Source organism: Erinaceus europaeus, chromosome 14, assembly GCF_950295315.1.
Source record: "Erinaceus europaeus chromosome 14, mEriEur2.1, whole genome shotgun sequence".
Taxonomy (NCBI): Eukaryota; Metazoa; Chordata; class Mammalia; order Eulipotyphla; family Erinaceidae; genus Erinaceus; species Erinaceus europaeus.
Genome location: NC_080175.1, coordinates 17,314,427 through 17,336,981, shown reverse-complemented (window position 1 = coordinate 17,336,981; position 22,555 = coordinate 17,314,427). Strand labels below are relative to the sequence as shown.

Here is a 22,555-nt window from a genome sequence, read left to right as displayed (position 1 = left end):
AAACTACAAGTTAATGAGAATGTTAATGAGTTGGTTAACCTTACATTTTAGTCTTTCAGTGTTTTGAGGTTTTATATTTTTTAAAAAAGTCTTTTGTGAATAGCTATTTCCTGTGCAGTTACATTTTTAAAGACATAGCTTTATTGTTTTTAGAGCAGTTATAAGTTTGCAACAGAATTGAGCACAGTACATTGCTCATAGATGCTCTTCTGGTCAGTGCTTTGTTTAAGAAGAAAATTATGTATCCATCTTTATAACACCTTAAGGAGTAGTTCCTCTGCCTAAAAATTCCTTGTCCTTGATCTGTTGCCCACCCACCCCCTTCAAACCAGTAGTAGCCACAAATCTTTTTATTGTTTCCTTAGTTTTGCCTTTACGAGAGAGCCATGTAATCAGAATCATACAGTATTTAGTCTTTTCAGATTGGTTTCTTTAATTTAGTAGCATACATGTAAGTTCCCTTCATGTTTTTTTTTTTATTTGACAACTCATTTCTTTTTTTTCATACTGAATAACATTCTGTTATTTGGGTATACATCAGTTTACCCACTTAACCTGCTAAAAGTCACCATGACCACTTCGAGCTTTGGAATAAAGCTGCTATTAAAAACTACATTTATATTCTTGTTCAGCTTCCCCCCCAAAAAAATCTGTTAACCCCAACTCTTTTAGGTATATAATGTAGAATACAATAGTTAGATAATATTAATTTCTGTTTTGGTTTGTACATAAACATTACAACCAAGTCTAATTGTCCTTGAGCAAAAAGTTAGATGGATGGAAAATTAGACATTTGTTCTGGAATCATTTTGTTCCAGAAAAGCTACAAAGTTTTCCTTATTTAAAGAAAAGAATGTCCTCCTTCCCACCACACCTGCCTTTGGTGTCACCAGAGTCTGGGAAAACTATTTTGCAATCTTGCTTAGCACTAAGTTGGGGTTCTAGTTTGTCTACATTCTTAATATTTGATGTTTTTGACTACTATATGCTTTCAGTTTTGTTGCCTTCTCTCACAAAGAAACCTTTCTTACCTTATCAATACTTTGTGTTTGTTTACTGTCATATCTTTTGGAAAACATTTTTATTTTTAATGAGAGAGTGTGAGATAGAGATAGGTACACAGAGGAAGATACAGAGAAAAACATCAGAGTTCAGCTCTTATGGTCTTGATCATGGGACCTCAGAACTTCAAGCATGAAACTCACTCACTCCTTCCTTCCTTCCTTCCTTCCTTCCTTCCTTCCTTCCTTCCTTCCTTCCTTCCTTCCTTATTTATTTATTTTTGCCTCCAGGGTTATCATCGGGGCTCTATGCCTCCACTGCTCCTGGAGGCCATTTTTCATTTTTGTTGCCCTTGTTATTGCTGTTGTTGGATAGGACAGAGAGAAATTGAGAGAGATGGGGAAGACAGGACACCTGCAGACCTGCTTCAACCCTTATGAAGTGACCCCTCTGCAGGTAGGGAACCAGGGGCTGGAACCAGGATCCTTGGGCTGGTCCTTGTACTTCGCACCATGTGATCTCAACTCGCTGTGCTACCCTGCCCATACTATCTCTAGCCATACGGTCATACTTTATGGATGTCCTGATTCTAGTTAGGAACTTTTCCCCCTTGTATATATTGTGCTGATCATGGTATATATGCACTTTCCCTAGTTTAGTTACTTACAGCCAACCACAGTACAGAAATATTAAAGAATTTCTGGATAAGAAGAGACTCTATTCACAGATTCTACTATGATGTATAATTATAGTTGTTCTACTGTGTAGTTTTTTTTTAAAATTATTAGAATCAGAGAAATTGAGAGGGGAGGGGGAGTTAGAGAGGGAGAGAGGCAGAGAGACACCTGTAACCCCTCTTCACTGCTCATGAAGCATCCTCTCTGTAGGCAGGGATGGGGGGCTTGAACCTGTGTCCTTGCACACTGTAGTGTGTGTGCTTAGCCAGGTGTGCCACTGCCTGGATCCTTCTACTTTGTTAGTAGGTTTTGTTGTTAGTCTTTCACTGTGCCTAATTTATAAAGGAAACTTTATTATCAACACTTACCCACAGGAGAAAACAGTGTATGCAGATTTCAGTAACATCTGTGGTTGTAGGCATTTACTTTGGGTCTTGTAACATAACCCTCATGATGGGGGAACATATTTAAATATGCATCTTACTTGAATTTGCTCCCAAATGTGTTTATATCTTAGAAGTTCTTAGCTTTAAGATCATCCTTCTCAATATGTCTGCATAGAGTAATGTATCAATAAATTTATTGATTTGCCCATCTAAACATTTCTCCACATCATAGCTATTATTTTAGTGTAAGGTATTAACTCAGTTAATAGATTATCAGTAGTCTTTATTTTGACATTTATTTACAAGTATTTTTATTTTGACATTTATTTATTTATTCCACCGTTATAGCTGAACAAAGTACTTGCATGACAAATCCACTGCATCCAGCAGCTGTCTTCCTTCTTTCTTTCTTTCTTTCTTTCCTTCCTTCCTTCCTTTTTCTCTTTTATTTTATTAGTTAGGGTAGAGAGAAATTTAGAGACAAGTGGGAGATAGGGAGAGAGAAAGAGACCTGCGGACTTGCTTCGTTATTCATGAAGATCTCACCCCAGCTCCACATATGGGGACTAGGGGCTTGAACCTCAGTCTTTACACCTGTTAACACATGTGCTCAACTGGGTGTGCCACTGCTTGGAACCCTGCAATAATCATCTAATTGATCTTATGCTTCTACTTTCCCTGAATAATACAATTGTCAACACAAGGATCCTGATTTGAGCCCCAACACCCCACCTGCAGTGGGAACGCTTCACAAGCGGCAACGCAGGTCTGCAGGTGTCTCTTTCTCTCTCCCTTTCTGTCTCCCCTCTCCTCTTACTTTCTCTCTGCCTTACTGAATAAAATAAAATAAAATGGAAAAAATGGCCGCCAGGAGCAGTGGGTTCCTAGTGCTGGTACTAAGCCCCAGCGACTGGAGGCAAAAATAAATAAATATAATATGAAGAAAAGATTATGCAGAATTATTCTAGTCATAATGAACTTAAGCTTTTATTTTAAACCATTCATAAATATCAGAAAGAGGAAATAATCTGATCTGCTTTTTAAAAAAGTTCTCTTATAGTTTGTGTTGGCTATTATTACTGTCATCAAACTTTTTCTTTTTCCACTAGGGTTATCACTGGGGTGCCAGTTCTAATCTCACCACTGCTACTGACAAGAGCTTTTTTTTTTTTTTTTAAGATAGAGGAGTTGACTCCATTTCTTAGTGTCTTTCCATATAGCTCATAATACCTAATTTCTCAGTGGACAGGTGAGTAATAGGAAGATACAACTTTTGGTGTGCATGCAAATCAAAGTATATTTAACTGTAAATTCGTATGTATATTGATAAAGCTCTAGCTCTCTAGACTGGCATTTACAGACCATTTGTCTTTGGCCCAGTTCCTGTTATTCCAAAACCTTTGACTCTGCTTCAGCAAAATCTCACCTTTTCTAGAATCTGTATTAGTTCTATTGTTTCAGGGGATTTGTGTAATGGAAGATTTCAGTAAGTATTGTGTCAAAGTAGAAAATGGCATAATTGTAAGATTATTTTTCAGATCTCTGGTTTCTGTGAACTATACTAAGTAATCTAACACTCTATTTCTGTTCTGTTTCAGGCATTCCAGCACTGATTGACCAGTGCTGCTCTACCAGTTGGAATGAGTTACCAGAAATGGGCATAGTGCTTTCAGGTCCAGCATGTAGCAGGTGGCTATTTACTGCATGGTGATTACTTCTTCAAGCCAGCACCTTCTTTGGTTGGGTAGGACCTTTGTCATTTCATCTTTGAATTCCAGTTACTCTTGTTGGCAAATAAGAGGAGTTCATGTAGTTTTTGCCCAAGCTTGAGTCACCATGAGCAGTAGTTTAGGAAAAGAAAAAGACTCTAAAGAAAAAGACCCCAAGTTACCATCAGCCAAGGAAAGAGAAAAGGAGGCAAAAGCCTCTGGAGGTTTTGGAAAAGAAAGCAAAGAAAAAGAACCTAAAACCAAAGGGAAAGATGCCAAAGATGGGAAGAAGGACTCCAGTGCTGCCCAACCAGGGGTGGCTTTTTCAGTTGACAATACGATCAAACGGCCAAACCCAGCACCTGGGACTAGGAAAAAATCTAGCAATGCGGAGGTCATTAAAGAACTCAATAAATGTCGGGAAGAAAATTCAATGCGTTTGGACTTATCCAAGAGGTCTATACACATATTGCCATCATCAATCAAAGAGTTGACTCAATTAACAGAACTTTATTTATATAGTAACAAATTGCAGTCCCTCCCAGCAGAAGTGGGTTGCCTAGTAAATCTCATGACACTGGCTCTGAGTGAAAATTCACTTACAAGTTTGCCTGACTCTCTTGATAACTTGAAGAAGCTGAGAATGCTTGATTTACGGCATAATAAACTAAGAGAAATTCCTTCAGTGGTATATAGACTAGACTCTCTTACCACGCTTTACCTTCGCTTTAATCGTATAACTACTGTGGAAAAGGACATCAAAAACCTGTCAAAATTAATCATGCTTAGCATTCGAGAGAACAAAATCAAACAACTACCTGCTGAAATTGGTAAGAGGCCTTGGGTTATTATTTACAGTATTTGTTATGCTGTGTGATTTTTGAGCATTTTTTAATATCAGTTTTTTAAATATTTGGTTTCCAAACTCCATCTTTATGGTTAAATTATTTTAGCAATATCAGTATTACATGCTTAAGTTTAGTTTATAGTTTTAAGGAAGTGAGTTAGAATATAGATGTAATTTGGCCGTTTTCACAGAACTTTATTGTTGGAGAAAAACAATTCAAAGCAAAAAAAAAAGTTTCTCTTACTTTGAAGTTTTTCCATCCTATTTTTAAGGTATGTAAATACGTAAGTATATGCATTAAGGCTACATCTTCCAGGTCTATGGCATTTGCTTTGTTATCTGAAAGATGTTTGCTTAAGTTCACATCACTTTTCAAGTCAACATATTACAGAGGATTAGCATGTCAGAAGAATAGAGTTATAAGGGAGTCGGGCGGTGGCGCAGCGGGTTAAGCGCATGTGGCGCAAATCGCCAGGACCTGCGTAAGGATCCCAGTTCGAGCCCCCGGCTCCCCACCTGCAGGGGAGTCGCTTCACAAGCGGTGAAGCAGGTCTGCAGGTGTCTGTCTTTCTCTCCTCCTCTCTGTCTTCCCCTCCTGTCTCCATTTCTCTCTGTTCTATCCAACAACGATGACATTAATAACCACAACAATGTTAAACAACAAGGGCAACAAAAAGGAAAATAAATAAATAAATAATAAAAAAAGATATATATATATATAAAAAGAATAGAGTTATAAGAAATTGGAAAAAAAGTTTATTTTAAATAGTTGCATATTCATTAAAAGCAGTCTAAATGTGGGAAGAAGAAAAGTTGTTATAAATAAATATGACATTTCACATTTTGGTATAATTCATTCTAGTCTTTCTATATAAAACTGAATTGTACTTAGAAGAGATGTTTTTGTTTATTTTATAATAATTTTGTTTTTGAGTTAAATTTGATACAATAGTATGTTTTAGAAGTGCATTTACTTAACCTCTTTAGAAATGTTACCATACCTCATTCCCCACCAATATTCTTCTACTAAAGTTCAAAGTTTTAAAATCTGAGACCAAAGGCTTGTCTTCATTTGACTTTGCTTTTTCTTTTGCTTTGTTTAATCCACATGAGAGAAAGTATTCAGTCTTTTCTTTTATATAAGTCACCAGAGTATTTCTTAATAAGACTGGTTTAGTGTTAGTACATTTCTTTAACTGTTGTTTGTCTGAAAAGTTCTCCCTCCCTCCTGTGAACAGGAATGATAACCTAAATGGATAGATTGTGTTTGGGTTTATTAAAACTTTGACTCTGCCCTTCCAGTCCTTTCTAGCCTTTAGACTTCTGTTGAAAATTTAACTGATAATCTTATGGGAGCTTTCTTTTTTTTTAATATTTATTTTATTTATTTATTCCCTTTTGTTGCCCTTGTTTTATTGTTGTAGTTATTATTGTTGTTGGATAGGACAGAGAGAAATGGAGAGAGGAGGGGAAGACAGAGAGGAGAAGAGAAAGATAGACACCTGCAGACCTGCTTCACCGCCTGTGAAGCGACTCCCCTGCAGGTGGGGAGCCGGGGTTGGAACCGGGATCCTTATGCCGGTCCTTGTGCTTTGCGCCACCTGTGCTTAACCGGCTGCGCTACAGCCCGACTCCCGGGAGTTTTCTTATAGGTGAATCTGTTTTTCTTTATCTGCTTATCTCTGTCATTTTAATTATTATGTTGCATGATGATTTTAGGTTTGTATTTACTATTTGTTTGTGGAGTTCTTATAGCTTCATGCATCTGAGAGTCTATTCTTTATCAGTTTGGTAAATTCTCCAGTAATATTTCTCCAAATAAGAATTCTGTCCCTAGACTGAGGAGATATTTCAACATGTTAGAGCCCCAGATTTGCACGCCTGAGGTCCAGAAGCTCCGAATTCAATCCTCTGCACTAGCACAAGACACAGTTGAACAGTGCTCTTGTTTCTCTCATAGAACTAATCAATCTTGAAGAATCTGTACTTTTCTCACTCACTTTTCTTACTCCTGTGATGTGGATACTGTAGCTCTTGAGTAATACTATCTCATGACTCTTAGATTATTATCTCTCTTCCTACCTTGCCCTCTCTTCCTCTCCTTTCCTTTTCCCTCCTTTTAATCCTTTTTGCTTCCTCTTTGCTCCCTCCCCTCCACTCCCCTCTCCTTTTCTTTCCCTTCCCCTCCCCTCCACTCCCCTCTCCTTTTCTTTCCCTTCCCCTCCCCTCCACTCCCCTCTCCTTTTCTTTCCCTTCCCCTCCCCTCCACTCCCCTCTCCTTTTCTTTCCCTTCCCCTCCCCTCCACTCCCCTCTCCTTTTCTTTCCCTTCCCCTCCCCTCCACTCCCCTCTCCTTTTCTTTCCCTTCCCCTCCCCTCCACTCCCCTCTCCTTTTCTTTCCCTTCCCCTCCCCTCCACTCCCCTCTCCTTTTCTTTCCCTTCCCCTCCCCTCCACTCCCCTTTCCTTTTTTCTCCCTTCCCCTCTCCCTCCCCTTCCCTCCCCACCCTTCCCCTTTCCCTCCCCTCTTCTTTCTTTACCAGATGACTTCTACCTTATACTATAGTTCACCATTTTGACCTTTGTCTTTTCTGTCTTTCTGTTGGTGTTCCATTCTACTGTATTTTCTAGCTCAGTTACTGTTTTCATTAATTTCTTTTGATTTCAGGCATGATTTATTTCATAGTCTGTCATTTTTTCTCTGCTTTGTTGAAGTTTATTTCTGTTGAATTTCCATTCTGGTGCCCATCCTTAGGACCATAGGTTTTTGACGTAGCACTGTTGAATTTGGTATTTTCTTCATTCTGCTGTCTTGGTCCTTCAGTGTAGCTAATTTCCTCTGTCTTTCCATCACATTTGAGGATCTCTGATGACCAGTGCCAAGGCTTTGCATTTGAGTAAGACTGTAGGAGTAGACTGCCGCTGCACCTCCCACATGGTTGGCTTATAGCTTTTATTTCCCGTTCCTGTTGTAAAGAACAAAATTGTAATAGTATTGGGATGCTAGGATTTTGGCTCAGTGTGCGTTTTGCTCATTTGATTATAGTCTGTATCTTATGGCTCCCTTCCTTAATTTAGCGTACTGTCATGCCACACAGAGCCAAGTTTTACCTTTGCTGAGTGTTTGTCTCTAGTTCTTGCTGCCTGGGTGCTGAGCTTTTGTCTCTTGTTGAGGAGGCTTATTTGAGATCCAAATTCATTTATGTGCTGGGTATTAATTTATGTTGTGCTTTTGTTGTTGTGGAGTGAAGGGAAACACATCCATGTAACTAGTCACCTTCAGATATTTTAAGAGAGTGGTAGTAGGATTAAATAAAATGGCAAATAAACACTTTATAAGCAAGTCAGAAAAAAAAGAAGTAGTTGTCTTGATGTTTTTAATAGTGGAAAGATTTTAAACAATTGGAATATAATAAACCACTGACACATTTTGAGAAAAGTTTAAAGATCTTTTTTTATGGACCCTTTTTATAAGAATTTAAAGTTTTACATAAAGTATATTATGAAACTCTAACTTTTTTTTGTCTGAAAGGCAGGTTTACTCTGAATAAAATGAGTGAATTAAGTATGTTGCTTTGGTGATAAAAGGAACTTTATTTTTAGACCGTGGCTTTGTAGAGATAACAATATTCTATGGTTATTTAAATTTTTTTATTTTGCTTTGAGGAACATGCAATTTAAATTTTAGGTTCTACTACATTTAGCCATACAATTTAAATACTACTTTAATTTCATTTAATTAAATGTGTTCATAAGATGCACGGTAGATTTTTCTTAAGTAATACACTTAACAGAGTATGACTGACTCCTGAGATATTAAATGTTACCATGAATTTGAATAGAGATGTGTCATTCCAAAAGCTCCTTTGATAGAATGTTGAATGGCTTTGGTTCTTTTTCATATTCAATCAAAAATTGACCTGTATTTAAGGCTGTTGTGGATTAGAACCATTCACTTTTATGTAGAAATAAAAATGTTATTTTTGATCTTAAGTCTTATTGTTGTTTGTGTGTATATTATTCCTTCTACAAGATTGACTTTAGTCCATATAAGAGCCTCTCTTTGAGAACTTTTTCTACCAAAGAGATGTTATCAAACTATCTGGGAGTCAAACTTTTCTTAAGCAGTTATTTCACAGGGTTTTAAAACTTCAGTTTGCCCTTGAATATATAGATATATCATTTTTGCTAAAAAGTGAGTATTTAAAAGTCAAATTTTGTGTGATTAAATTGTTGGTATTTGTCATTGCTTAAAATTTTTATCTTTATGGCTACCTTAGTAACTTTAAAAAGAACCAGTGAATTTTTTAAAAAATATTTATTTATTTATTCCCTTTTGTTGCCCTTGTTGTTTTATTGTTGTAGTCATTGGATAGGACAGAGAGAAATGGAGAGAGGAGGGGAAGACAGAGAAGGGGAAAGAAAGACACCTACAGACCCACTTCACCGCCTGTGAAGTGACTCCCTTGCAGGTGGGGAGCCGGGGGCTCGAACCAGGATCCTTAAGCCAGTCCTTGTGCTTTGCTTAACCCACTGCGCTACCGCCCGACTCCCACCAATGAATTTTTTAATGGGTACCATTAATGACTTTATTAAAGTTTGTGTTATAGTATTTTTGGGGGGAGCGGTAAAAATTGTAACTTCATAGTATTTTATTCCAGGCAGGACTTCAGGTAGAAGGTCAGCTGCTTTTATAAATAAAATTTATTTTTAAAAGGAGTTAATATTTGTAAGCTTGTGACTGGGTGGTGGTGCAGTTGGTTGAGTACACATGTTATCATGTGCAAGGACTCAGGTTCAAGTGCCTAGTCTTCACCTGCGGCAGTGTGTGTGGGGGCTGGGGGCGGGGAGCTGCACAAGCGGTGACGCAGTGCTGTAGGTGTCTCTTTCTCCCTCTCTTCTCTCCCTTTTCCATTTTAGTTTCTCTCTGTCACTAGACAATAAATAAATAAGGTTTTTAAGATTAAGTTTAGCTGCCTAGTTTTATAGCAAGTGTTGCAGAAGTTTGCATAATTCCTTTCCTTATAGGAAACAATAAATTGAAGGTCCAGTAAAAGTGACATAATTGTAATGATATTTTGTTTGAACACAGTACACCATATACAGTTCAGTGAATGTATGCTTTACATGGACTGGATTAATAAATTCTTAAAGTAACCCAGTGGAAGAAATTCTTCTTTCCCCTACTCCCATTCTGAAGTAGGAACAAGAAATGTAGATTGATTAGATAAATATTGAAATAATATAACTAGCAAATTGACAAAGTCAGAATTTTATCCTAGATCTTATTATACTGCCACTGCTAGTTAAGAATAGTGCGTCCTACTGCCATAGGTCATGAGTGAGTGATTTGGCAGGTAGAGGGAATGTTTACTTTTAAAGAATGAGTTTGATTCTTCTCTAGCTGCAATAAAAAATCATTGCTCTTGAAATACACACACACACACACACACACACACACACACACACACACACGAAGAGGCTAGCTTGAGATATAATTCATCTACCAGCAATTCACACTTAAAAACTGTACTGAGTTTTAGCATGCTTTTGCTTGTGCAACCGTCATAAAGTTTTCAGACCCTTTTCATTACTCTTTACCCTTTAGCAATGACCCCAGTCCTCTTTTATCCTCTCCTCTCCTACTCTCCTACTCTCCTCTCCTCCTCTCTCTCTCTCTCTGTCTCTCTCTCTCTCTCTCTCCCCCCCAGGGTTAGTGTTTGGGCTCCTTGCCTATACAGTTCCTTCATTGCCTGTGAATTCTTACTTATTTTTAGATAGATGTGGTAGTGCTTTTGAAAACTTGACCCATACTGGTGCTCCCAAGTGGTGACTAGGAGCTCAGGCTAGTAGTAAAAGCGCATAGTAAAGTGTGCATTCTACTAGGTGAGCACTCCATAGGCCCCTTTCTACCAACCTCTTCACTCTATGTAAACACTAATCTTTTTCTGACTCTATAGATTTGCCCATATGGACATTTCATACACACGGAAGCATACAATTGTGGTTTTGGGGACCTGCTTCACTCAGCATGTTTCCATGGTTCATTCAGATTGTAGGATATAATAGTACTTCACTTCTTTTTATTGCTGAGTAATTTTTCTTTATAGGAATATATCATTTTATCAGTTGTTTATTTCTAGATTCTGGCTGTTTTGAAAAAATAAATATGAAATTTTTGCATAAGCTTTTGTGTGGATATATGTATTAATTTCTCTTGGATATATATACTTACAAGCAGAATTACTGAGTCATATCACAACTATATGTTTAACCTTTTGAGGAAATCCTATACTGGTTTCTTTAGTGGCTGCACTGTTAGATATTCCCACCAGCTCTACACGAAGATTTCAGTTTATCTACAGTCTCAGTTCCTTGTCCTTATCATGAAAAACATGTTGTAAACACTCTGTAGTTGTGAAGCAGTATCTTAATTGTGGGTTTAATGTACAATTCACTGGTAAATAATAAATTTGTTTTAATTCATTCTTCATAAATCATTCCAGTTTTGGTTTAATTAGTTTTTTTCAATTTCAGTATCACTTTATTGAGGAAATGTTAATTTACAGGATTGTTGTTAGCACAGGGAAACACTTCTGTATTTCCCCAAGATAGCTTGTCTGTTTGTTTTTATGTGTGAGAGAGATACCAGAACACCACTCAGCTCTGACATATGGTGGTGCCAGGGTTTGAACCTGATTGCTGAGCTGCCTGGTTTTCATTCTTGATAGCTATCTTTTATTACTATTACTGACAAATTATTTTCTGTAATGAAAGCTCTCCTTCAACTGCTTTTTTTCTTTTGCTTATTTTCATTATAGGTTTTTAAATAATTTTTTATTTGTGACTTGATAGTGGTTTACATGATTATAAGATTACAAGGATTGAGTTTACATTGTACCCACTGGCAAAGTTCTGTGCTTTCTACCCCTTGAGGTAACCACCTTACTTCTAAGTTATTTTATTTCACTTAGCATAATTGCTAGTATCTCTCCCTTTCTGTATCTTCTTCTCCACCACTGCACCCATGTCTCATTGGGAGAAAAATGGCTCCAGGGAGACAGCTCATCAGTGGGTCAGGTCCCAGGTTCATTCCCCAGTTCTGCACACTCAAACAAATGAGTTATTTTGTTGAACTTCTATTTATATGTACTAGACTCACATTATTATAGACATAAGATTTACTTTATGCATTGAAATGCTTAACCATTGGGGAGTCAGGCGGTGGATTAACACGGTGAGTTAAGCACACCTGGGGCAAAGCGCAAGGATAGGAGTGAGGATCCTGGTTTGAGCCCCCGGCTCCGCACCTGCAGGGAGCAGCTTCACAGGTGGTGAAGCAGGTTTGCAGGTGTCTATCTTTCCCTCTCCCCCTCTGTCTTCCCCTCCTCTCTCCATTTCTCCTATCCAACAACGATGATATCAATAACAACAACAATAAAACAACAAGGGCAACAAAAAGAAAATAAATATTAAAGAAAGAAATGGTTAACCATTGATTTTTGTTTTTACAAATATGTCACTTTATTTATGCCATTCAATTTATGTTCAACAATATATTTGAGGAATGTGGAAAGCTTCTGAAATATACTGATTAGCTGAAATAAATATTTTTGACATATTTAAATATCAGTTTAAATAGTAAATTTTAATTTAGCCTTCACACAAGATTGTATTGTACTACATACTTTATAGAGAAATTAGATTAAAATCAAAGTATTAGATTTTAAGAATTAATGCCAGGGGTTGGGTGGTGCCACACCCAATTGAGTGCACCCTACCATGCATAAGGAAGGACCCAGGTTCAAGTAATTATCCCCCACCTGCTGGCAGGGTGGAGCTTCACAAGCAGTAGAGCAGTGCTGCAGCTGACTCTTCTTTAAAATTTCTTTATTTATTTTCCTTTTTTGTTGCCCTTGTTTTTATCATGGTTGTGGTTATTATTGTTATTGATGTTGTTGTTGCCAAATAGGACAGAGAGAAATGGAGGAAGGAGGGAAAGACAGAGTGGGGAGAGAAAGACAAGACACCTGCAGACCTGCTTCACCACTTGTGAAGCGATTCCCCTGCAGGTGGGGAGCCTTGGGTTTAAACCGGGATCCTTACGGAGGTCCTTGCATTTTGAGCCATGTGTGCTTAACCCGCTGTGCTAATGCCTGGCTCCCTGCAGCTGACTCTTTAATTTTTTTTTTTTTTTACTAGTGATTCAATGTTGATTTACAAAATTACATGTCAACTGAGGTATAATTCCACAGCATTCACACCGCCAGAGTTCTGAATCCCAAGAACTCTCCATTGCAAACCACCGAGGTTCTCCCAAGGCTGCAGACCTGGATTAACTCCCAAGGCTGCAGACCTGGATTAAGAGTCATCTCTACACTATCTTTCTACATTTGTACATAATTGCCCCCTTTTTCTTCCAGGTCCAGTCCTCTCTTCCCCTCCAAGCCACACACAAACCTATTACTACATCCAAATATCTCTCCCCTTTTCATCCTCTCTCTGTCTGGGACCTGATGGAGCTGGAGTTGAGAGCCCTCTTCTTCCTCCTCTCACTTCTCCCCCACTGGGAGTATGTATCAAAGTTGTTTTTGGGGTGCAGAAGGTAGGACTTCTGTAATTGCTTCTCTGCTGAATCTGGCAGGTCTATCCATACCCCCAGCCTCTTTCTATCTTTCCTCAGTGGTGTACGGCTGTAGAGAGGTGAGATTCCAGGACACACTGGTGAGGTCGACTCTCAGAGTGGAATCATTATAGCCTCTGCAACTTTGGTGTCTGGAAGGTAGCAGGACATAAAGTGAGACACAGCTGTCTCTTTCTACCTCTTTATCTCCTCTTTCTTCCTATTTCCTCTGCCCTATCAAATTAAAAAATAATAAAATAAGTAGATATTAAGAGTTCATGTCATAATTATTGTGGTGGTGCATACTGATATGGGGTGAAGTAAATATAAGCATATGAAGAGCCAGAAAGAGTACATCAGAGAAAAGTTCTTCACTTTGGGGCCGGGTGGTGGTGCATCTGGTTGACCACACATGTTGCAGTGTGCAAGGACCCGGGTTCGAGTCCCTGGTCCCCACCTGTAAGGGGAAAGCTTTGTGAGTGGTGAAGCAGTGTTGTATCTATCTCTCTCCTTTCTCTGTCCCCTTCCCTCTTGATTTCTGACTGTCTCTATCTAATAAATAAGATTTAAAAAGAAAAAGAAAATTCTTTGAGTGTCCATTTATTTTTCTCTCTCTCTCTCTTTTTTTTTTTTTTGATAAGTCATGGACAATGTACATGCTCTTTTTGTGTGAGCTAGATAGTGGCCTTAAGTCATTCAATGTTCATTCTTTCTGCTTACACCTCCTTATACATATGTATCACTTTCTTCACCAGCACCTTTCTATACAGTGATTTCCTGAGTTTCATGGGAGGCTTGTGCTTTTGTAAAATTTTTTGCTTGGTTAAACTAGTTAATGTGATATCCATTTAGCTTGAGGAATTAATCAACTTCTTCCAGGAAACTATACAAATGAAGTATGAAAGAATTTTATTTTTCAGGGAAAGAAATGGTTGCTCTTTGAAACTGGGAGTTTCATCTTTGCTTCTTACTTTATTTCTAATTTTTCTTACATTGATTTATGATCCAGTTTATTAGGATTGTTCCTTTTTCTTTATAAAGTTTTCCTTTTACTATTCCATATGAAAGCAGCAAAGTTAGAGAACATTAAAAGGAAGAAAAAAGAACTCTTCAGGGCCATGTGGTGGTGCACCCGGTTATGCACGTACATTACAGTGCACAAGGACCTGGGTTCAAGCCCCTTTTCCCCACCTGCATGGGGAAAGCTTCACTGGGGTGAAGCAGTGCTGCAGGTGTCTCTCTTTTTCCCTCTATCTCCCACTCCATTCTCAATTTCTCTCTGTCTCTATCCAATAATAAAATAAATGAAAAGATTTAAAAAAAAGAAGTATTGTTTTGTGTATCCAATAAAATACATTATTTGCATAGTGTATGATTTTCCACTAGAACCTTTTCTTGAACCATCAAGTAAATTAAAGTTTGAGCCAGGGATAAGGGTGGGAGGTGCCTGCTTTGCCATGTGTGTTCAGATTTGAAGCTTTAGTGTTGTGATGTCTCTCCTTTTTCTCCCCCGTCTCTCTCTGTATCTGAAAAAGTCTACCTGGAATAGTGACTGTGGTGGTAACAAGAATCAGATACTTTTTTTTCCTTTGAGAAATAACTTTGGGCTTCTTGTCAGGGGTAGAGTATATATGCCTTATGGATGAGGCCCTTTGCTAGAACACTAGCATCACAGGAGTGAGCAACAGAAAACAAGTGGGACTCCGTGGATGATGGAGCAGTGCTTTTTGTCTCTCAGATTACAGACTTCGATCAGTGGTAGAGCACATGCCTCACACACATGGGGCCCTGAACGCTCTGCCAACATTGTGCTAAAAGAAGAACAAAGCAGAAGAAACAATCAAAAAACTCTGAGTAGCGTTCACATATTTGAAAAATTACTCAAGAGAATCAGTGTAATTTTTTAATCATTTTACCCACTGTTTATCAAAAAATTAACTTTCTGCTGTATTGTTGTGTTAAGTGTCAAGTTAGATGTAATCTATATAAAGCATATACTTAATATCTACAAAGAATGAAAGAATCAGTGCTTTTTTGAGGAGGAGGAAGGTATATGTCCTCTTAAAAATATATTTAATTCTTATTTTTTAAAAGACTTATTGATGAGGGAGAGAACCAGAGGATTACCCGGTCTGCATAATCAGTGATTTTTTTTTTTTTAAGTTGAAGTCAGATCTTTAAAAGATTTTAAAAAATATTTATTCCCTTTTGTTGCCCTTGTTTTATTGTTGTAGTTATTATTGATGCCCTTGTTGGATAGGACAGAGAGAAATGGAGAGGGGAGGGGAAGATAGAGAGGGGGAGAGAAAGATATACCTGCAGACCTGCTTCATTGCCTGTGAAACAACTCCCCTGCAGGTGGGGAGCTGGGGGCTTGAACCAGGATCCTAACACCGGTCGTTGCGTTTAGCGCCATGTGCACTTAACTTGTTGCGCTACTGCCTGGCTCCCAATAATCAAATTTTAAAGCTCTCTGTTACGTAAGTTTTCAGTCAGTTTTTTTGTAGACAATAAATGTAACTAGAAGTGAATTTATATGAACTTAAATTGTCACCCATAGCCTATAAAAGTCTCGGAAAATTCCCAGAACTTCTGGGAGGTGGTGCAGTTGCTTTCTTGGTTTAAGTAATATTTAATGGTCTCATTTAAGTGTTTTGTGCAAGTCCTAATAAGTAACTTGATTTGCTGGAGAAAGAAATCAGGAAAGGGGATTGATAGTTGTTAATGACTAACTCCTCTTTGAATGGGAATTAGCAACAAACCCTAGAAATCTAGAAAACTATTAGTTTATTGTTACAAAGTTGTTTCACCTTTCATTAAACAACAAAAACCTGGGGGCGTTATTGCTAAAGGAGGCAATAAGAGAACAGAGAAAAGCACTTGAGCCATTTTAGAAAGATTTCATAGGATTAGAGGTTGCGGTTGACCTCACACTGCTAAGGTGTGGGGAGGAGGGCAATTACTGTACTCTATTGGCATCTCAAAGCTTCATAGTCACTGTTGTCCAGGTTACTTCGTTGTAGAAGTGCTTGCTTAGAAGAGCTACTGAAATCATTTTTGCAATGAAAGGGAAGATGAAATCTATGCAATAAACTTTTCTTTCTTTCTTTTTTTTTTTGCCACCATGATTTTTATTGGGGCTTGTTACCTGTACAGTGACTCCACAATTCCCAGTGGTCATCCATACTCTTTTTTTTTTTTCTCCTTTTGCTAGAGTAGGAGAGAGAAGGAGGGGGGGAGGAGAGGAGAGACACCTATAGCTCTGCTGCAAGCTCATTAAGCAACCCCCCCAGCTTTTCTTAGTTTTAAAAATGTGTTTTAGTAATATTTGTTGTGTTTTTTCTTTTTCTTTCTTTTTTTTTTTAGAGAGCTAAAAACACTGAATGTTTGAAAACTATCCCTCTCAGCTCAAGTGCAAGAATTATTATTATTTTTAAAATGTTTATTTATTCCCCCTTTTTGCCCTTGTTGTTTTTATTGTTGTAGTTATTGTTGTTATTGATGTCGTCGTTGTTGGATAGGACAGAGAGAAATGGAGAGAGGAGGGGAAGACAGAGGGGGGGAGAGAAAGATAGACACTTGCAGACCTGCTTCACCAATTGTGAAGCGACTCCCCTGCAGGTGGGGAGCCGGGGGCTCAAACCAGGATCCTTAGGCTGGTCCTTGAGCTTTATGCCACCTGCGCTTAACCCGTTACGCTACTGCCTGAATCCCAAGAATTATTTTTAAAATACAGACTTTTAATGTGAATTAAATGGTAGTACTGGGAAGTCCCCAGCTTATGAAAACAAAACTAAATTATTAATCCTTGAGTTAGTCTTGAATGTATTCTAATAAGATCTTTTCTGTCATTAAATTTAATGTACTAAAATCATAAGGGTTTTTGCATCTTTTTGTGAAACTTGCATGATTTCATCTGTTTGGGCTGTTTTTCCATTCATATGTAGAGACAGACACTACCATATTGGAACATCCTTTGTGGTGCCTGAATTCGAACCTGAGCTGTCTCCTTCCCAGTGAGCTTTCTGTCCCCAAAATATTTATTTGTAGGGGTGGCAGCATTGCTAGCACGTGTAGTGCAGGAGATGGAACATGGAGTCTCATGCATGCAAGCCTGGTGCTGGGCCCTCTCCACCTGCTGGATTTTTGCATCTTATTCTTCACTGGTATTTGTAATTCTCTTTTTGATAATTACTTGCTGTGAATATAATGCCGGGAAATTTTCTTTTTGTGTTTTAGTAGAGTTTTTGTCCAATATTTCTGAAGTTTTCAAATTTTCAGTTAAACAATCTGGGACTAGTTTTTTTTTTTTTTTAAGTTTGGTAGGAACAGTTTAAATTTCTAATTGACTTAGTTAATATTGACTTATTTTTTTATATGTGATTAATTCAGATCTTAAGACAACATCCATAGGGAAAGCCCACCACAGGTTATTAAAATGTGTTGTAGACGATGTACCTAATAACAAGTTTAAGGAATGTCTTCTGCCTTTACCATGGTTTAGATGAAGCCATATCAGAATAGGGACTTGAACCAGATCCTGTTTACTTTTTATGTTATATTAAAGTATCATCAGTGTACAACTCAGGATTTTTGCAACTGTGTTGATCTGTATACAGTTTAAAAAATAGAGTATCAGGGAGTCGGGCGGTAGCACAGTGGGTTAAAGCGCAGGTGGCGCAAAGCGCAAGGACTGGCATAAGGATCCCAGTTTGAGCACACCACTCCCCACCTGCAGGGGAGTTGCTTCACAAGTGGTGAAGCACGTCTGCAGCTGTCTGTCTTTCTCTCTCCCTCTCTGTCTTCCCCATCTCTCTCCATTTCTCTCTGTCCTATCTAACAACAGTGACATCAACAATAACTACAACAAGGGCAACAAAAGGGAATACTTTTAAAAAATTGAAAAAAAAATAGAATATCAGTTCATCCAGAAAACCCTTTCCAGTTACTATTCCCACCAATAGTAGTCCAATATCCTGAATTCTACCAGCGTACATTGTCTTTTTTCATAAACAGGGAGTCATACTTTAAGTTTATTTCTCTATCTGACTTATTCCACATTGAATTATTTTTGTATGTATGTAGAGATTGTTAGTTCTTACTCCTGCATAATATTCACAGTCAAGCCATAATTTACCCATTCATTTAGCTGTTGTTTGGTAGTGTCTAATTGAGAGCTAATGAAAATAGTGTCACTCTGTTAATAGTGATGCAAGTCTTTGGTAAATAAACTGACTCATTTCTGTTGACTGCGTATTTAGCAAAAGAACTGCTAAAGCTCTGATTTTTTTTTTAACCTATTCATTTTCCTCATAATTATTCTTGGGAAACCTATATAGTTCCCAAACATTTTAAAGTCTAGCATTCCCTAATCCTCTCAGTCAGAATCTTATCTTTCTACATTCACTTTGTTATGTGAATATTCTTCTTTGTGTTTACAATATTCTGTTATTTGCTTACTTATTTATTTATTGAATGTAGACAGATATTGAAAGGGAAGGGAGGCAGGGGAGACAAATAGAGATGCCTACAGCACTTTTTGGCTACTTGTGAAGCTTTTTTCTGCAGGGGAGGACCGAGGGCTTGAACTCAGGTCCTTGTACATGATAACACGTGTGCTCAACCAGCTGTGCCACCACACAGCCCACAACATTCTTTTTTCATTTAAAAACAAATGAAATTTTTACATGGTACCAAGCAATGAATTTAGGATGTAACACGTGCATTGGCATTGAACAACCTCTTTGCACCAATGTTTTTTTTATCTAGAGAGAAGGAGACAATAGAGGGAGAGATACCACAGTACTACTCTACCATACATGGAGACTCCCCTAGTGGTGTCCATAGTGCTCCCATGTGGAACCAGAGTGCAAACCATTGTGTGTGGTAAGGTAATAGGTGTAATAGGTGAACTATCTCATGGTCTTCGAAGAAATATTTTTATGCAGATCCTTATTTCCCAGACTAGACTCCATGCTTTTTGAAGACAAACACTGTCATTATTACTGATTTTACATAAAGCCATCTTATATCTTGTGAGCTTGTATCTTCCTGTCTTCCCAAACATTGACAATTCTGAAAGGCCATAAACTCTTCAGTCATCACTGATGCAAATTTAAAGCTGAACTATCACTTTGGAAGACAGTGGCAGCTTCATTTTAAAATTCAGCATAATCCTATCATACTGCTAAGCAATCATTTGCCTAGTTAATTACCAAAATGAGTTGAGAACTATATTCACACAAAAAGCTGCCCGCAAAACTGTTTTAGAAGTTTTACTCAGACTTGGTAAAAATTGAAGGCAACCAAGATGTCTTTCATGAATGAATGAGCAAAATGAGGTGTACCCACTGTAATATTGTTTAGTGGAGAAGGAGAAGGAGGAGGAGAAAAGATACTAACTTTTAAGCCACAGAACAGCGTGGCAGAGCCCTTAAGTGCACATCAGCATCACCTCTTTATCTAAGTCAATTGTATGCGGGAGGAGTAAGGTTGCACAGCACAGTTAATGACATGGGTACAGCCTCTCACTTCCCTCTGGTAGTTGTCTGTACACTACACCCACCGCCCACTGATGACTTTCTCCATCCTCATGTACTGGGTCCTCAATACTTCTCTCATACAGAGGAACAAAGAAACAGTTGAGGAACATGACAAACACATTAAGTAATAAAAGAAGCGAATGTGAATGCCTCACAGTATATGATTCCAACTCTATGGCATCCCAAAGCAGTCAGAAGTTAAGAGCTCACTGATAGCCAGGGGTGAGAAGAGAGGAAAAGATAAATGAATACAGAGGTCAAGCATAAGGGGATTTTCAGCACAGTGAAACTATTCCTTATTATACTATAGTGATATTACATGATATGAATTTATTAAGGCTCACAAAGAAGAATGACTGTAGTGTATATTTTAGACTTTTGGGGCCAGGTGGTGGTGCACCTGGTTAAGTGCTCACTTTATAGTACACAAGGATCCAGGTTCAAGCCCCTGGTCCCCACCTGCAGGAGGAAAGCTTCACACGTGGTGAAGCAGATCTGCAGGTGTGTCTCTCTCTTTCCTTCCCTCATCCTATTTCTGTCCTATCAAATAAAATAGAAAAAAAAAACCCCGGAAAAAAACACCGAGTCTCAGGGATAATCCTGGTGGTAGTAAACACAAAAGGGGGGGGGGGGGAATGTTGGCAGTTTCCAGGGATAGAGAGATAACCATAACTTCCTCAAATTCCTTACTAAGAGTTTGAGCCTTTTTATATTCTGCTTCACTAGCATGTGTTAACTGATGCAATTTAGAGATGGAGGGATTCTAAGCAGGTACATATACCTTAGAGGTTGTTGTGTCTTGGAGAACTGTCCCATTTATCACTATGTAATGTTTTCTGTATTTCTGATAAGATGTCTTGCTTTGAAATCTACTTTGCATACTTAGTTGGCAAGGGAAATACCATGATCACAGAGGTGATTTTCCCAGGGTGAGTCTTACTCATTGCACTCCGGATATGCTGACCCTGCCTGCAACTTCCCCAAATGTGAGACCAACTGCATACTTTGTGGTAGTGCAGGACTGTTGTCACTCTCCTTTGTAAAAAAAAAAAAAATAATAATCATCTACTTTGAAATTAAGATAGCCATTGCAGCTGTCTTTTGATAAGCATTATCTTTTTATTTCTTTTTCTATTTTAATCTGTGTATATTGGGTTTTGTTTTGTGTTTTGTTTCACTGCTCTCTGGTAGTGTCTGTATTCCACTTGGTACATTCATATCATTCACATTTGTTTATTTATTCATTCACTCATGCAGTTGGATTATTATCAGATGTATCTCACTTTTCTGTTAGTTGAACTTGTTCTTTCTTCACTTTCTGTTTTCTGGATTTTTTTAAAATTACAAGTGGGTATGAAGTAGTATCCCATTGTGATTTCTATTTGTATTTTCCTAATGATTAGCTATATTATGTATCTTATTATTTGTTTTCCATTAGATATTCTCCTTATCTTTGGAGAAGTGCCTACCCAAGTTCTCTGCCCATTTTTAAATTGTGTTGTTTCTTGTTATGGTGGAGTTACAGGATTATTTAATATAGTCTTGGTATTAATCTCTTATCAGATACAAGATTTGCAAATCTTTTCTCCCATTGTTTTGCCTTTTTTGCTCCTCTGTGTCTTTTAATGTGCAAAAGATTAATTTTGTGAAAGTAATTTATTTTCTTTTGTTGCATACATTTATAGTATATAGCTTAATAATGTCTCCACACTGATCTCTCAGAGTTTTATGCACTTACCCATTTATTACCTCTGGTCAATGTGTTTAAAAAATAGATTTAAAGCTGATTAAGATTTTAGAAGATGGAATGACACTAAAAAGGCAATCTAAGTTGCCAGTACAGTGTTTTAATCAGAATGAGGACAAATCTTCTGATTATCTATCCTTTTCGACTTCTCTTAAGTAGTTCTGGATTTGCAAATCTCAATGTATACATTTACATAATTTGAACATATACATATTTGAAATATATATATTTTAAGGTGGAAGGTGACCTTCAAATTGGACATTATATACATATTATTGTATAGAGTTTGATTAAAAATTATTGAGCTCTTAGATGAAGGGATAGTTCACCTGTTAGAGCACACATCTTATCTAGCACAAAGCTTCAATTAAGATCCACTTCCACATGGAAACACCACAATACTAGGGAAATCTCCACTGATGGCAGAGCGGTGCTGGTATGCCCCCCTCTCTCTCTCTCTTATCTCCCTCCTTGTCTCTGTCAAAGCTTTTTTTTTTCCCCAATGAATGAAAAAGTCAGCTCAAGTTTGGTGGAATCTTAAGAGGTCCTTGGTGCCACAATAAGTAAATAAATAAGAAATAAAAAATGATCTCTAAAAATATGCAGATATAACTACAGTTGAAGTAATTACCTGAGAAATATATAGTATTGGTTGGTAGTCATTTACAGTAATTTTATCAGATGTCATCTTCAGTAAAGTTTCAGAATTTACATTCAACATTATTCAGGACGCATAAAACTGATACAGTCTTTTTCTTTCAGTATCATTAAATATGTTTTTAAATAACTCTTAATCTTTATGTTGGTCAATTTACAGGTGAATTATGTAACCTCATTACGCTGGATGTAGCTCACAATCAACTTGAACACCTTCCAAAGGAGATTGGAAACTGTACACAGATAACCAACCTTGACTTGCAGCACAATGAATTGCTAGATCTTCCAGACACTATAGGTATGAGAATAGAAAGATGATACTGATATACATTGATAGTTATTTGGACATTTAAAAGTCTATTATTGTT

General features: G+C 37.6%; 1 protein-coding gene and 1 non-coding gene across 5 annotated transcripts in view; both read left to right on the top strand.

The window, feature by feature from the left end:
• Positions 1-22,555, top strand: part of SHOC2 (SHOC2 leucine rich repeat scaffold protein) — a 64,952-nt gene that overhangs the window by 21,855 nt on the left and 20,542 nt on the right. For 3 of the 4 annotated variants that reach the window (XM_060171338.1, XM_060171340.1, XM_060171339.1), the window contains exons 2-3: positions 3,664-4,604; positions 22,348-22,485. In XM_060171338.1, coding sequence (XP_060027321.1) covers positions 3,902-4,604; positions 22,348-22,485 — 841 coding nt within the window. In that variant the 5' untranslated portion in view covers positions 3,664-3,901. The remainder of the gene's footprint in view (positions 1-3,663; positions 4,605-22,347; positions 22,486-22,555) is intronic. The other variant, XM_060171341.1, reaches the window with a different exon arrangement.
• Positions 20,662-20,823, top strand: LOC132532944 (U1 spliceosomal RNA). The gene has a single exon (XR_009544856.1). It is a non-coding gene; the product is annotated as a U1 spliceosomal RNA (small nuclear RNA).